Below are 13,460 nucleotides of genomic sequence, written 5' to 3'. Positions count from 1 at the left end.
ACGGGGCTGTATAATTCAGCCGAGGCTTAAGAAACGTTTGGCGCGAACGCGGGGATACGGTACAATCTGTAATACCGTATTACGTTTAATCTCGACGGTCAAGCTTTAAAATTTTAACTATATTCTCTACAGGTAGGCTACATCCCTTTTAAAGTTTCGCCAAAAGTTGGGGTTGGGGGGTGAGCAACTGGGAGAGACGTGGGGGTAGACACGAGGGGACGCATCCACCCCCCCCCCCTCACACGCACAATGAAGCTCTTCCTTGCCTCGGTTGAAATTTAGTGAGATACTGTGCTGGGGATGAAACGGACTCCGAAATCCCCGTCTCTCCGTTTCAAGGAGAAGATATTTTTCCCAGTGCCACTAGCGTCGAGGGGACAGCCATGAGGTTGGTGGTAGGGATAACTTGCCTCCTCCACACGTTGGTGTGTTCGGATATTCCGAAGGCGAAAATAGCTCTACTCGCTCCGAATCGAGACGAGAAATCTCCTTATTCGCTGAAATATTTGCTCCCGGCGATCACGCACGCCGTCAGACAAGTCGAGAGTCGCGGTTTAGTTAAGCTGGACTTGTTGTACCGCGACACCAATTGTTCCTCGACTACAGGACCGCTAGCCGCCTTCGAACTGTTCCAACACGAGGTAGTCAACGCGTTTTTGGGGCCGTTGTGCCCCTACGTCCTGGCGCCCGTGGCCAGGTACGCCGGAGTGTGGAACATCCCGGTGCTAACGGGGACTGGACACAACAGCAATTTCGACAAGAAGAAGCCCAATTACCGACTGCTGACTCGCATGAACGGCTCGTACTCCAAAGTGGGTCGCGCGGTGGTGGAAGTGCTCAAAACCTACGACTGGACGGTCGTGTCGCTCTTGTTCCACAACTTCAGCGACCGCAGCAAAGGCAACTCCGAGTGCTACTTCGCGATGGGCGCTCTGTACACCGCCATGGAGAAGAGACCCAGCCATCACAACTTCGACGAGAGTAATCCCGCCCAGGACATCAACTTTAAAGTCATCCTCAGGATCTTGGCCAATTCCAGTCGCAGTTAGTTCTTTATACTCGATACTAGACGCGTTAAGCCACCCTCTTAAAAACGTGAACGGGGGAACTTGTAGCTGAGATTAGATTAGATGAAGCTACGTCTACACTCCTACAAGTTTTCTCTACACGTTCTCGCGGGGTGGCTTAACCTGTCTTTTATTTTGATTATATGTACATTTAGTGTTGTTAATTTTCCGGAAAAATAAAATACGGAAAAAATTCCAGAAAATTTTCCGGAAACTTTTCGCAGATCGGAAAAATAAAAAATTTAAACATATATTACTTTTTAAGGGTTTTTAATGTTTTAATCTTTTTAACGATATAAAATGTCTTATAACAATAAACATACTACAAAACATTAATAGTGTTAAATTATTAATCAGTTTGAACTAGTCTAGAGGTTTGGTTTTACTTTCAGATTCCAAAAAATGAGGCGAAAATGCCGCTTTATTTAAATTTGCAAACAATATATTAGACTAATCATGGAATGAAAATGTTTTTATTTTTTTTTTGGAAAAATACGGAAAATGTTTCGGAAAAAAAGGCCTTGGTCATTTTCCGCGGAAACTTTTCCGACTTACAACACTATGTACATTATAAATAAGTCGTAAGTTAAACGCGAAAAAGTGAGAGGAGACCAAGATTTAGGGGAAACTAAGCTTTATTAGGGAAACAAGCGCGGTACTTCGGCCTATAGGCCTTCTGGGCGAATACAAAACTTAGGACTAACGACGAAAATAATTTCAAATGTTAAAATATTTCAATAAAAGCGCTAGACGCCAGACTTAAATACGCAACGACCAAGTGGCTAAAAATACTAGAACACATGTCATAAAAGAGGGAGGTTTGCAATAAGTTAGATCATATGTGTATAATATTTTACATAAGTATGACACTTCCAATTCTTCACATGCAAAAGTTTTACTGAGAGCTATTCACAAGACACTGCATTACGGGCTTCGTCACAGTTTTCAAAGCTTTTGAGTCCGCTTGCTAACGCGTAGCCTTTGACAGCGCCTCGCTACGGGGAGATTTTCTACTTGTTATGACGTCACTCAGTTACTAGCCCTCAGTAAAATATTCCCCAAAGTGACAAACTTACGGAACAATATTATAGACTTATGGTTGGACGAAGAATTCCGGATAAAACAAATGGGAAAAGAAATTTCAAACAACCCGACGATGAAAATAAAACTCGCTCGTAGGTAGTTTTTTGGTACCTTCCAGCTAGGAGCAACAAACATAGCACCCCACACAATTTTCTTGTGTACAGTTTTCATTGGTTAGACGCTTTAGCGTCTGCTGCCATCGGAAGGGTAAAATTCGGAAATTGTCTCCACCCCCCCCACCCATAAAACGTTCAGCGTAAAGGTTCGTCCAATGAAATTTGTACACAACAATGAGATGGAAATGTCTCTAGTAAGATAAAGGTTATAAATTTATAGTAGTACCAGAAGTTCATAATCAAGCCCTTCGAGGGAAGTATTCCACTTCGGTTTACTCATGTTAGATAATTCCGCGGCTCTACTTAAACGTGGTGGAATACAAACGCGGCCTACTCGCGGATGGTGATAATCCTACACCATAAGCGTGTTCGCCGCCCGTCGTCTGCGGTCGGTATACATAAAGATCTTGCATGACGTTTAACATTGCCGATAAAATTATGAAAGGTGTACTTTTTAATAAGTTAGAATATTTTAGTAAATTAAATATTTTATATCTTTTAAAATAGGAAAGAGTGTGAATGGAAAATGGCGGGGAAATAATTTGTTTTTCTAAAAATAGCACCTTATCATGAAATACAATTTATAGGCATTCTACAAAGAATCATAAGGGAAAGAATTGACATGGTAAATAGTTCAAGATTTATAATGTGAATACGTAACATCTAGGATTGAAAATGCAGCTGAGAAAATTATGTGAATTATAAGGTGAATTACACATTTATTTAAAACTTAGTTTGTACATATGTTTCTTGTCCTACTAGAACAACTGTTTATTAATTTAATATAAATATTAAATTTAGGTAAAATAAAAATAATGAAAAAAATGCCCAGATGACTTTAAACATAGGCAGGGCCCCCACTCAAATCTTCAATTTTTTATAGGAAAAATAGGATTGTATTTCTAAAAATATAGGACTTTATACGAGTATTTTTTCAAAATTATAGGATTTTATAGGACTATATATGCTATTTTATTTACTAACTTTATGCATTTAAAAAACAAAATCTATATTTAGTTAAATAAATCTTTGATTTTCACTTAAAAAGAATAGAAACAATTTAACCATTTTATCACAAAATATACTAGTAGTTAACAATCAAAAAAGTATAGACTAGAATGACTTTAAATAGTTATTTATCCTATAGCTAAATCTAACAATTTCACTGACATCATGAGTGGCGGGATTTGAAATGAGCAAAATATCAAAATTATAGGATGTTATAGGACATTTTGGAAAATATAGGATTTTATAGGAATTATAGGACCTCTGGGGGCCCTGCATAGGATTTCATACCTTACTGATTATAATTGTGTTTATGTTATTACGTAATTACATTAGACTGTTTTTTTTATAAATTATATTTTAATTAAAACCAATTTTTTTTAAATATAATACTGAAAGTAAAATAAACGTATATCATAAACATTTCAAAATAATTTCCTATTTATTTTTAATTGGCTTGAGCTTCATCATGACCATAATAATATCTATTTATGTTCTTTAAAAGTTGCGTCCGTAATGACAAAAATTTTCATAGCCTGTCTTGATTATATCTTAATAGAATATTTTATAGAAAAAAGTATTTAAATCTTTCACCATGTTATACATTAGCTTACCATTTATATGTTCAACATTTTCCCAACAAAATAACACTCCAACTAATTGCTACATGAGAGGAAGGTACGTGTCAATAATGTTTAGTTATTGACTTCATGTAATGTACAATATTTATATATATTTTTTTTTAAATATATATCCACTATTAGATTATTATTATTATTCTTAATACAAAACAGAAACAGGTCTGCTTGTTTCTAAATAAGACTTTGTCTCAGGCTGCTCAATATCATTAATTTCTTTTCCTTCAGTGGATTCCGATGGTAATTTTTTGAAACAGTCTTCAACAATAACATTTATTTCCTAGACAATAAATTTGTCGCATTTTTTTACGAAATTCAGTTAAAATTAGTAATATAATACATATCAGGCTGCCTTTTAGAAAGCCAAAGCTAAAAAATTACATACTTTATCCTCGAGTTTCTGACGAAGATCCCTGTCATTGTTTCATATTTATTATTTAACTGAATTAGTTAAACAACCTTCACGTAAAAATTACATTACATTATCTTGTAAATTTAATTTATAAGGAAAAACAGTAAATCAATTTATCTAAAGACGCCATTTTATTGTTAAAGCCCAAAACCGTCCGGTGAGCAAGGTTATTAGAGAAAATGCCACGGCCAACTTTGATCTCGCGCTAAAGCGGCTAACCCATTCGTCGAAATTCATACAGAAACTTCAGAAATTCCGTGAGCAATGATTTTCCCCCTATAAACTGTAGGAGATCAGCGCCACGCTCGTTTTTAAATTGGCTTCAATGCAAAAACTATTCTAAAAATAATATTCCGCTAGGGGCGCTCAAAACATACAGATATCTTTTGCTCGTAGGTGAACATAGAAACTTCAACGAATGGATAATACTAAGAACCAAAGACTATACATATATACGCTTCGCTTACTAGACAGGCGTCTCCATACTATAAACCTGTTAACACTTTCGAAACACGGGATAAGCCTTTGACCAGCCGTTAGAGGCGCCACTTGTAGCACTGCTGAAGCGTGGGGGGAAATTTTGACCACCGTCTGCTATCGTATGTAAGTTGAGCCATTGAACACGCCAGTCTATATAGCGAAGCGTATATATAGTCTTTGCTAAGAACCAATGGAAAGCGCCCGCGGTTTTTGAACTATTATCAAAATAACATGGGTTCAATGAGAAATAGAATACTTTCCCTGAAGGGGTTTTTTATGAACTTCTGGTAGTAGAAGTGTTGAGGGGTTCCGCTCTAATTTACCCCAGCACGAAAGGGGGAAAGAAATACGTCACCGGCGCACAGTGGGACGAAACGGGGAAAAAGTGGGCATTTGAGGAAAATTTTAAATCGATGAAAATTTTTGTCTTTGGTATTTTATGATGACTTTATATCGATAGCATACTGTAATACCTGAGATTTCGGTTTGCAAGTCATATTTTATTCTGTGGAGGCCATAGAACCTGTTAAAGTGCCTAAACTCGTTAAAAAAACTTGTATATGTTTTGTCATCCTAACTAATTCTTTTATACAAAAACCATAAATTAAAACCAATTACTTCTAGGTTATCTATGTATATTTTAAGTCTCTGGTATTTGACGCATTGATCTAATATTTTTCCAATTTAAAAAAAATTTGCTCTGTCTATGGACATCTAAAATCTTAGTTGCTCTTAAAAAGTGTAAAGATACGAATAATTCTTAGATTTTAAAAAAATTATTAAATAATATTATACAAGTAGTCATATTTCTCGATTCTAGTAGTATTCTAGTTTATAAATATCAATAACCCATATCCATCCGGGTCCCTCTGTAGCACAAATAAAATTATAAAGATAAAGCACTAAATCACTATGTCTCCCAGAAACTTTATGAAAAACGTCCAAATACGATTTTCCTTTATCGCGTATCCTACTTCATCCAACTATAGAAGAATTTGAACTCGATAGAGACTACAAGCGACATTTCTAGCATTTCTTCGTAGAAAATTTACAAATGGAATTTAGAGTGGAAAGCTTCCACTTTGTATTTATTTTTGGGAAATATTTCAATAAAAATAAACAGATAATTGATTAATTTTAAACCAAACACTTGCAAGAACAAGGATCAAGAGCGAATATCTGAAAAAGTAATTGTGCTACAACATCAAAAAGTACTTGAGGTACTCATTTTGGTGAATTCAATGACTCGTGTTTCAGGGTGATTATAGCTTTTTGCTTTTGATTTAAAATTGAGCGCCATTTTATTAGTCAATTTGTATTTTTGATCTTTATTTTATCGACTTTCTGTTGTGCAAATCCGATTGAAGCTATGTAGACCTAGAATAGGACGTGGAACACTTTTCTAATTTAAACCATCTTCGTAACTCTTACGGTTTTCGAGATAATTTTTGGATGACCTTGAAGACATCGTTCAAGGTCATCGAAATTTTCATAGTAGGTATGCCCCTACTCACTGTATGCGACCTGAAAATTTCAATTTTCTAGCTAAAACAGGTTTGGAGATATTCGCGGCGCCTACTTTTTTCTCGTTTCGTCCCACTGTGCGGCGTGCGCTTCAACCAATGAGATACAGTGCTGGTTAGTTTTTTTTTGGGGGGGGGGGGAGGAAGGAGCTAACTCTTCGCTAAAAATTAACCTCCACCTTGGCGGTTTAATCAATAGGCTTAACTTAGGAAGGCCCGAGACGATCCTAACGTAAACAAGTTCAGAATAATTAAGTATTTAGACCAATTTCTAAGTGCTTCCACGTTTTTAACCGAAATCCTTTAAAACGTTATTACACATTTAGAATCACGATTCATTGGATTCTTAAAGAAGAACTGTCACCACCCTGAAATTGGTTAAAAACCATTTAAATGGATAGAGGACGTCCGAAAATGGTTATACAAAAAATTTCATGTTACTATTGCCAGTATTTGATTTATTATTAGCAACCAAATTTCGTGTTTTATCCCCCCCCCCCCCGACTCGAGAATCTCGAAACCGCTTGGTTGAACCTACCTGCAGCGCCATCTCGTGAACGAAATATTTTTTCCCCGGTTTTATCGTTTTTCGGTCGGAACTGTCGTCCAATACGACATTCTCCTTGGCTTTTTAACCTAGTTATATTGGTAGATTGTAGTTAATCGTGTTTTTAATATGCCTTACACGCCGCCCTTTCTCAAATTTTTGCCGCTTCATTCCTTTGGCGCTGCACGTAGGTTCAACCGTGATTTCTGAAATTTTTGAAGCCGTTTGATGTAGGTTGAGGAAAAAGTAGCGTAACTTTTTAAATACTTTTCCAATAACTATAAAATTTCAGGGAGATAATTATTAATATATTTTCTATCTTTCTGTAAAAAAAACCTCGTAAATTTTGGTTTTGGTGACAGTGCTCCTTTAAGGCTGTACTAGCTCATTCTTTTAATTTAAAAAAATATTTATTTATCACTCTGATCAGGTGATTTCGTTACGAGGCAGCTATTGGATCGAGCATGTATCGTATAGACCGATACAATTTTAAAGGTCCAACTGATACTAAAATAAACTACACTTTGATCTTAGCAGAACGACGAAAACGCTTGTTATAATTTTTAAAAATAAATGTTTGGTACAAAGTCATCTATTTTATTAATGCGAATATATACTTCACTTTGATCTTAGCCAAAATATGCGGACGCTTATCATTAAATGTAAATACGAAGTCATCTAATTTTGAACGAAACAGAATATTTTAGGATAAAAAAAAGTTTAATTTAAGTGCTTTAAAAAGTGACAGAATTAAGGCCCAAACACATACGGTTCGCAAGCGATTTCGCCTGCGAATTTTCGCGCACGCGCCCATGCGCCATGACTTTCATTCTATTTAAGTCACGCGACGCGACGCGATTGCCAGCGAAATTTCGCGCGCGAAGGCTATGTGTGCATCCGCCTCACCAAAATTTATTCAAAAAAGAAAGATATATCAATTGATGCATATCTAAAATTTCAACCTTTTTTGTGGAAATTTAGCGTGAGCTATCGCGTCAGGAAAAATAGATAAATATCCAAAAAAAAATATGTTCTAGTCTACTAGTAATCCTCGCTCGGTGCGCTAGCTTTTCCAATTACTGTATTTTACGAGTCTTTCACAATCTCTTTCGATTTAATTCTGATCTTACATTTACTAACGACGTAAGTGGATTGTAAACTTAAGTGGCATAATAATTAGGGATACAAACCGGGGGAATTAACATTAGACGAAGCTGTACAAGCTCAAAGTGAATATAGTGAATAGGTGTAAACAGTCCGATCTCGAGAGAGGGCTTGAATTTTGTACGAATTTGGCGTTCGACCGTGGATAATTCTTCTCTCTAAGGACGGAGATAATTCCCCATTTAAAGACGTTTACATTATCATCCCACTCCCTAATTGAATACAGACTGCATCTTTCATACAGTCTAGTTTCCGACATCAAAAGAGATATTTGAATCCCAGAATATGCTTCAAGATGTCTCAAAATGAAAATTTCTTTGAAAAACAATCTTCTTTATGGTTTTTAGTTCGACTCATCATTTATTGATTCGCGGGAACTATATTTTGCTTAAGGGAAAAATATAAGCGGAATTTGAATATTTGTAATTTATTTTATATTTGTCGTTGTCTCTTCCTGGAATATGGAGTTATTTTCTAGTTGAGCTGAAGATTAAACGAAAAAGCCTAATTTTAGAATTAAATAATATTACTTTAAAATTAAATTAATGTTATTTTATAATTTTAAAATAATAATATTTTAAAATTAAAATAATAATATTTTAAAATTAAAATAATAATATTTTAAAATTAAAATAATAATATTTTAAAATTAAAATAATAATATTTTAAAATTAAAATAATAATATTTTAAAATTAAAATAATAATATTTTAAAATTAAAATAATAATATTTTAAAATTAAAATAATAATATTTTAAAATTAAAATAATAATATTTTAAAATTAAAATAATAATATTTTAAAATTAAAATAATATTTTAAAATTAAAATAATATTTTAAAATTAAAATAATATTTTAAAATTAAAATAATATTTTAAAATTAAAATAAAATTTTAAAATTAAAATAATATTTTAAAATTAAAATAATATTTTAAAATTAAAATAATATTTTAAAATTAAAATAATAATATTTTAAAATTAAATTAATGTTATTTTATAATTTTAAAATTAAAATTGAGAAATATATTATAATAGCAAATTAGAATTGAGAAATATATTATAATAGCAAATTAGAATTGAGAAATATATTAATAGCAAATTAAAATTGAGAAATATATTAATGGCAATTAAATTAAAATTGAGAAATATATTAATGGCAATTAAATTAAAATTGAGAAATATATTAATGGCAATTAAATTAAAATTGAGTCTAAATATATTAATATCAAATTAGAGTTCTGATATATATTAATGGCAATTAAATTAAAATTGAGTCTAAATATATTAATATCAAATTAGAGTTCTGATATATATTAATGGCAATTAAATTAAAATTGAGTCTAAATATATTAATATCAAATTAGAGTTCTGATATATATTAAAAGCAAATTAGAATTGAAAAATATATTAATGGCAAATTAGAATTGAAAAATATATTAATGGCAAATTAGAATTGAAAAATATATTAATGGGAAATTAGAATTGATAAATATATTAATGGCAAATTAGAATTGATAAATATATTAATGGCAAATTAGAATTGATAAAAATATTAATATTAAATTAAAATTACGAATTAAATCAATTAAACTAAATTAAAATTATGAATTAAATTAATAAATACTCAATTAGAATTACCAATCAAATTAATCAAAATAAAATGAAAATGTGAATTAAATTAATTAAATTAAAATGAAATAACGAATTAAATTAATTACACTAAAATGAAATAACGAATTAAAATAATTGAACTAAAATTAAATTACGAATTAAATTAATTAAACTAAAAGGAAAATACGAATTAAATTAATTAAACTAAAATGAAATAACGAATTAAATTAATTACACTAAAATGAAATAACGAATTAAATTAATTAAACTAAAATGAAATACGAATTAAATTAATTTTACTAAAATTAAAATACAAATTAAATTAATTTTACTAAAATTAAATTATGAATTAAATTAATTAAACTAAAATGAAAATACGAATTAAATTAATTAAACTAAAATGAATTTATGAATTAAATTAATTAAACTAAAATGAAAATACGAATTAAATTAATTAAACTAAAATGAATTTACGAATTAAATTAATTTTAAAAAACCAAAATAAAATTGTAATATTGTTTCATTTTGCCAAATGCTCACGAATGTAGCTAACAACTTAAACGCCGGTCTATATTGTGCTTTAGGGCAGTTTTGTGTTCGTTCCGCCAACTGATATATCGTGGCGTGTTTTTGTTCCTTTGCAGTCGTGGTGATGTGCCTGTCCCCGGACGCAGTCCGCGAAGTGATGCTGGCCGCTCACGATTTGGGAATGATCAAAAGCGGAGAATACGCCTTTTTCAGTCTCGAACTGTTCGCCAGGTACGAGTCTATCATTTATTTTTATTTCAAATTGTCATTCCAAAATATATTAGACAAGGGAATCCATAATGCTAAATGACGTCAATACCCGTGACATCGAAGCTTTCACTCTTGATTGGCTGCAGGGCCGCGTTTCCGCCTAGGCAATGTAGGCAATTGCCCTGGACCACGAAGGGGCCCGGATTTAAAGTTTCGAATGGAAGGTTTCCTACTTTCCTTATGCAGTTTAATTTTGGAAATAATAGAAAGGTTAAGCAAAGCGCTTTAAATTATATAACAGTTAAAGGCCTAGGATTTCTTCTGCCAGTTTTCCCTTAAAGTTTCTTCCCGCCTCGCAAATATCCTGGTGGTAGGCCAACATGTTCTGCATAAAAATGGCACACCTAAGTAACTGACCCACAGGAATTTTTGTACTGGTAGTAAAATTGTTCCTAGTTGTTATTTATTGCGAGATGAAAATAAAAGTATTATTTTCCAGGACATTGGTTATTTTCGTAATTGTGTTACGCAAATATCATTCTGTTTAGTGTTTTGGAAATTTGGAAAACTTGGGAAATTTTAGTCCAAAAAGGGAAATTTCAAGGGTCGGAAAGGGAAATTCCATTTTCGCGAACTGGCATCACTGTTAAGAATTCCGGATTTGTTTTAACGGCGATACTGCCGTGAGAAATAATTTTTTTTCTTGCTTTATTCCACAAAATATGCAAGGACTCTTCGGGTCTGAGAAATTTGACACCCTCATTTAAAATTATCGTCGTCTTTCTATAAAATAAGTAGGCATGTGCGAGTACTCGGCTCGAAGCTCGAAAATCATTTTTTGAAAAGTTCGAAAATGGTTCGAGCCTCAAATCGAGGCCTAGGCTTAAATTTCGAGTACTCGAAACTATTATTCTTACCAAGGCACTACTCGCGAGCTTGTAAAAATGGCGGGAAAAGCTACAAAAAAAAATTCTATAGTCCCGCCTTAAGATATCTTTTTGGGTGAGGTACAAGTCCTAGTTGTTTCTGATTGGTCACCAATTTTAAATGTAGAAAACGAAACTAAAACCGTAAGTTACATTACGTATAGTGCTCTAGCTGTTTATTGTTGGTTTTTTGACGGTTCATCAGTCCACTATTTTATTGTTGTAATCCCTTGTATGGCCAGTTATTAATTTAGACTTCTCAAATATGGCTTCAAATAAACGTAAAAGCTCTGGCAGTAATTAATAAATATAGTTTATTTTTGAAAAATGTTTTACTTAAATAAACCCAATTATTCAGAGCCTTTTTAAGCTAAATCTATCACGGAGTACTCGGAAACCCCTTTATAAAGCTAGGTCTTAGTAATTATTCAAGTACTCGAAAACCTCTTTTTAAGCTAAGCCTAATTCTTCGAGTACTCGAAACCACATTTCAAGCTATGCCTAAAAGCTCGAAAACTCGGTAAGATTTTAAAGCTCAGCTCGATACTCGAAAAGTGAAATTTTTAATACTCGAAGCTCGACTCGAAACCCAAAAATCAAGGCTCGCACATGCCTAAAAATAAGCTATACGTTTGCTGAACTTGTTCAGTTCAGTTTATACTTAAAAACCAGGTGCTTCGTGCAAATTACTCTTATGTCCAGGGCTTTTCGTAGGGAAACGTCATCGATACGTCACCCCATGACGCAGCAGCAGCATCAAAACCAGAGGGCCAATGTTACTTTATAGAAAGGCCGATTAATTACCGTATTGCAATGGTTAAAAATTAAGGTAATTTTGTCTTATACATGTAAATTTGGGAGGGGCTCGAAATTAGTTTTTTAATCTTATACGCCTCTTGGTTCAGATTTGAAGGTTTATTTAGCGATATTGGGTAAGAGCACGTTGAGACCAATCAAATGATACCACAATTTTCAAGGTCACCGGAAGTGACGTCACGTGGTTGTTTCATTTAATGGTCTAGATAGACCCTTCTCTCTCAAGAATAATATTACATCATTCTGGCATTATGGATTCCTAAGCAGACCCGTATAAGAGACGATTAGCGAAATGTTTATCGTTAGATCTGGTTTCCGTATCAAAGAAATAAGAATACGAAAGACCGTAACAACCCAATTAAACCCTCGAGAGAAACGTGAATGGTCTTCCGTCGGTAGGTCTTAATGGCGCGTAGCCAAAGTAAAACAAACGTAACATCTAACAAAGCCTCTTGGAAACACTCAGGGCCGTGCAGAGGGGGGGGGGGGGGCAAAATCCCCGGGGCCCGTAGCTGTAGGGCCCATCGAAAAGCTCAAGGGAGGGGGTGCATATCAAAATAACTTGGGAGAAGTTTTCAGGGCTTTAGGGGGGGGGGGTGCACACCGAAGGGGCCCGCGACTAAGTTTGTCCCCGGGCCCCAGGATACCTCTGCAAGGCCCTGGAAACACTAATCATAAGCGACGAAGGAAGATCCCTCCATTGAATTGGGAATAGTACCGCTAGAATGACAATTTCAATCTGCCTTCCGCGAAACAAATTTTCTGAAATTGAGAACTCTATCATTTGTTGGTGGCGCCATCTGCTGTTAGCGGCGAGAACTATATCCTTTACAACTGGATTAATAGTACTAATGTACTATGAAACAGTGGCGTAGCTGATGGTTCGCAGGGCCCGCGGTGCGGGGGGGCCTCGATCTTCAGGGGGGCCTCGCGCTTCGGAGGGGGGCCCCGCTAACCATAAAAAAAAAATTAAAAAAGGGGGCCTCATAGAGATTTTTGCGGGGGGGGCCTCTGAGTTCTCAGCTACACCACTGCTATGAAAGTGATAGATGGCGCCACCCGTATAATGATAGAGATGACGGCTGAGTGCGCTGACTTGAAATTTCAGAAACCACGATTCCCGAAAGCGCCTATGTCATTCTAGCGGTACTATTCCTAATTCAATGGATCCCTCAGCGGAAAACCGGATAATTTATAGGGAGTATAACCTTTTCAGAAATTTTGGGCAATAAATAATTCCCTCCCCTCATTTTTCTAATACGGTGGTTTTTTAGGAACTAGCCCACTAAAAGTATCCCCGTTTTGGTATTGCTTTAATTTCTCATATCTACTAGA

At 34.2% G+C, this 13,460-nt stretch overlaps 1 protein-coding gene across 1 annotated transcript in view; it reads left to right on the top strand.

Annotated features, from left to right (window-relative positions):
• Positions 1 to 383: 383 nt before the first annotated feature.
• Positions 384 to 13,460, top strand: part of LOC149922888 (atrial natriuretic peptide receptor 1) — a 151,109-nt gene continuing 138,032 nt past the window's right edge. The window contains exons 1-2 of the mRNA XM_090162321.1: positions 384 to 1,044; positions 10,290 to 10,404. Of these exons, the coding sequence (XP_090018447.1) occupies positions 384 to 1,044; positions 10,290 to 10,404 (776 nt within the window). The remainder of the gene's footprint in view (positions 1,045 to 10,289; positions 10,405 to 13,460) is intronic.

This window comes from Leiobunum rupestre, chromosome 11 (genome assembly GCF_980474605.1).
Source record: "Leiobunum rupestre chromosome 11, qqLeiRupe1.1.hap1, whole genome shotgun sequence".
In the NCBI taxonomy this organism is placed as follows: Eukaryota; Metazoa; Arthropoda; class Arachnida; order Opiliones; family Sclerosomatidae; genus Leiobunum; species Leiobunum rupestre.
The sequence above is the reverse complement of the archived record's forward strand: the minus strand, read 5'-3'. Positions and strand labels throughout refer to the sequence as shown.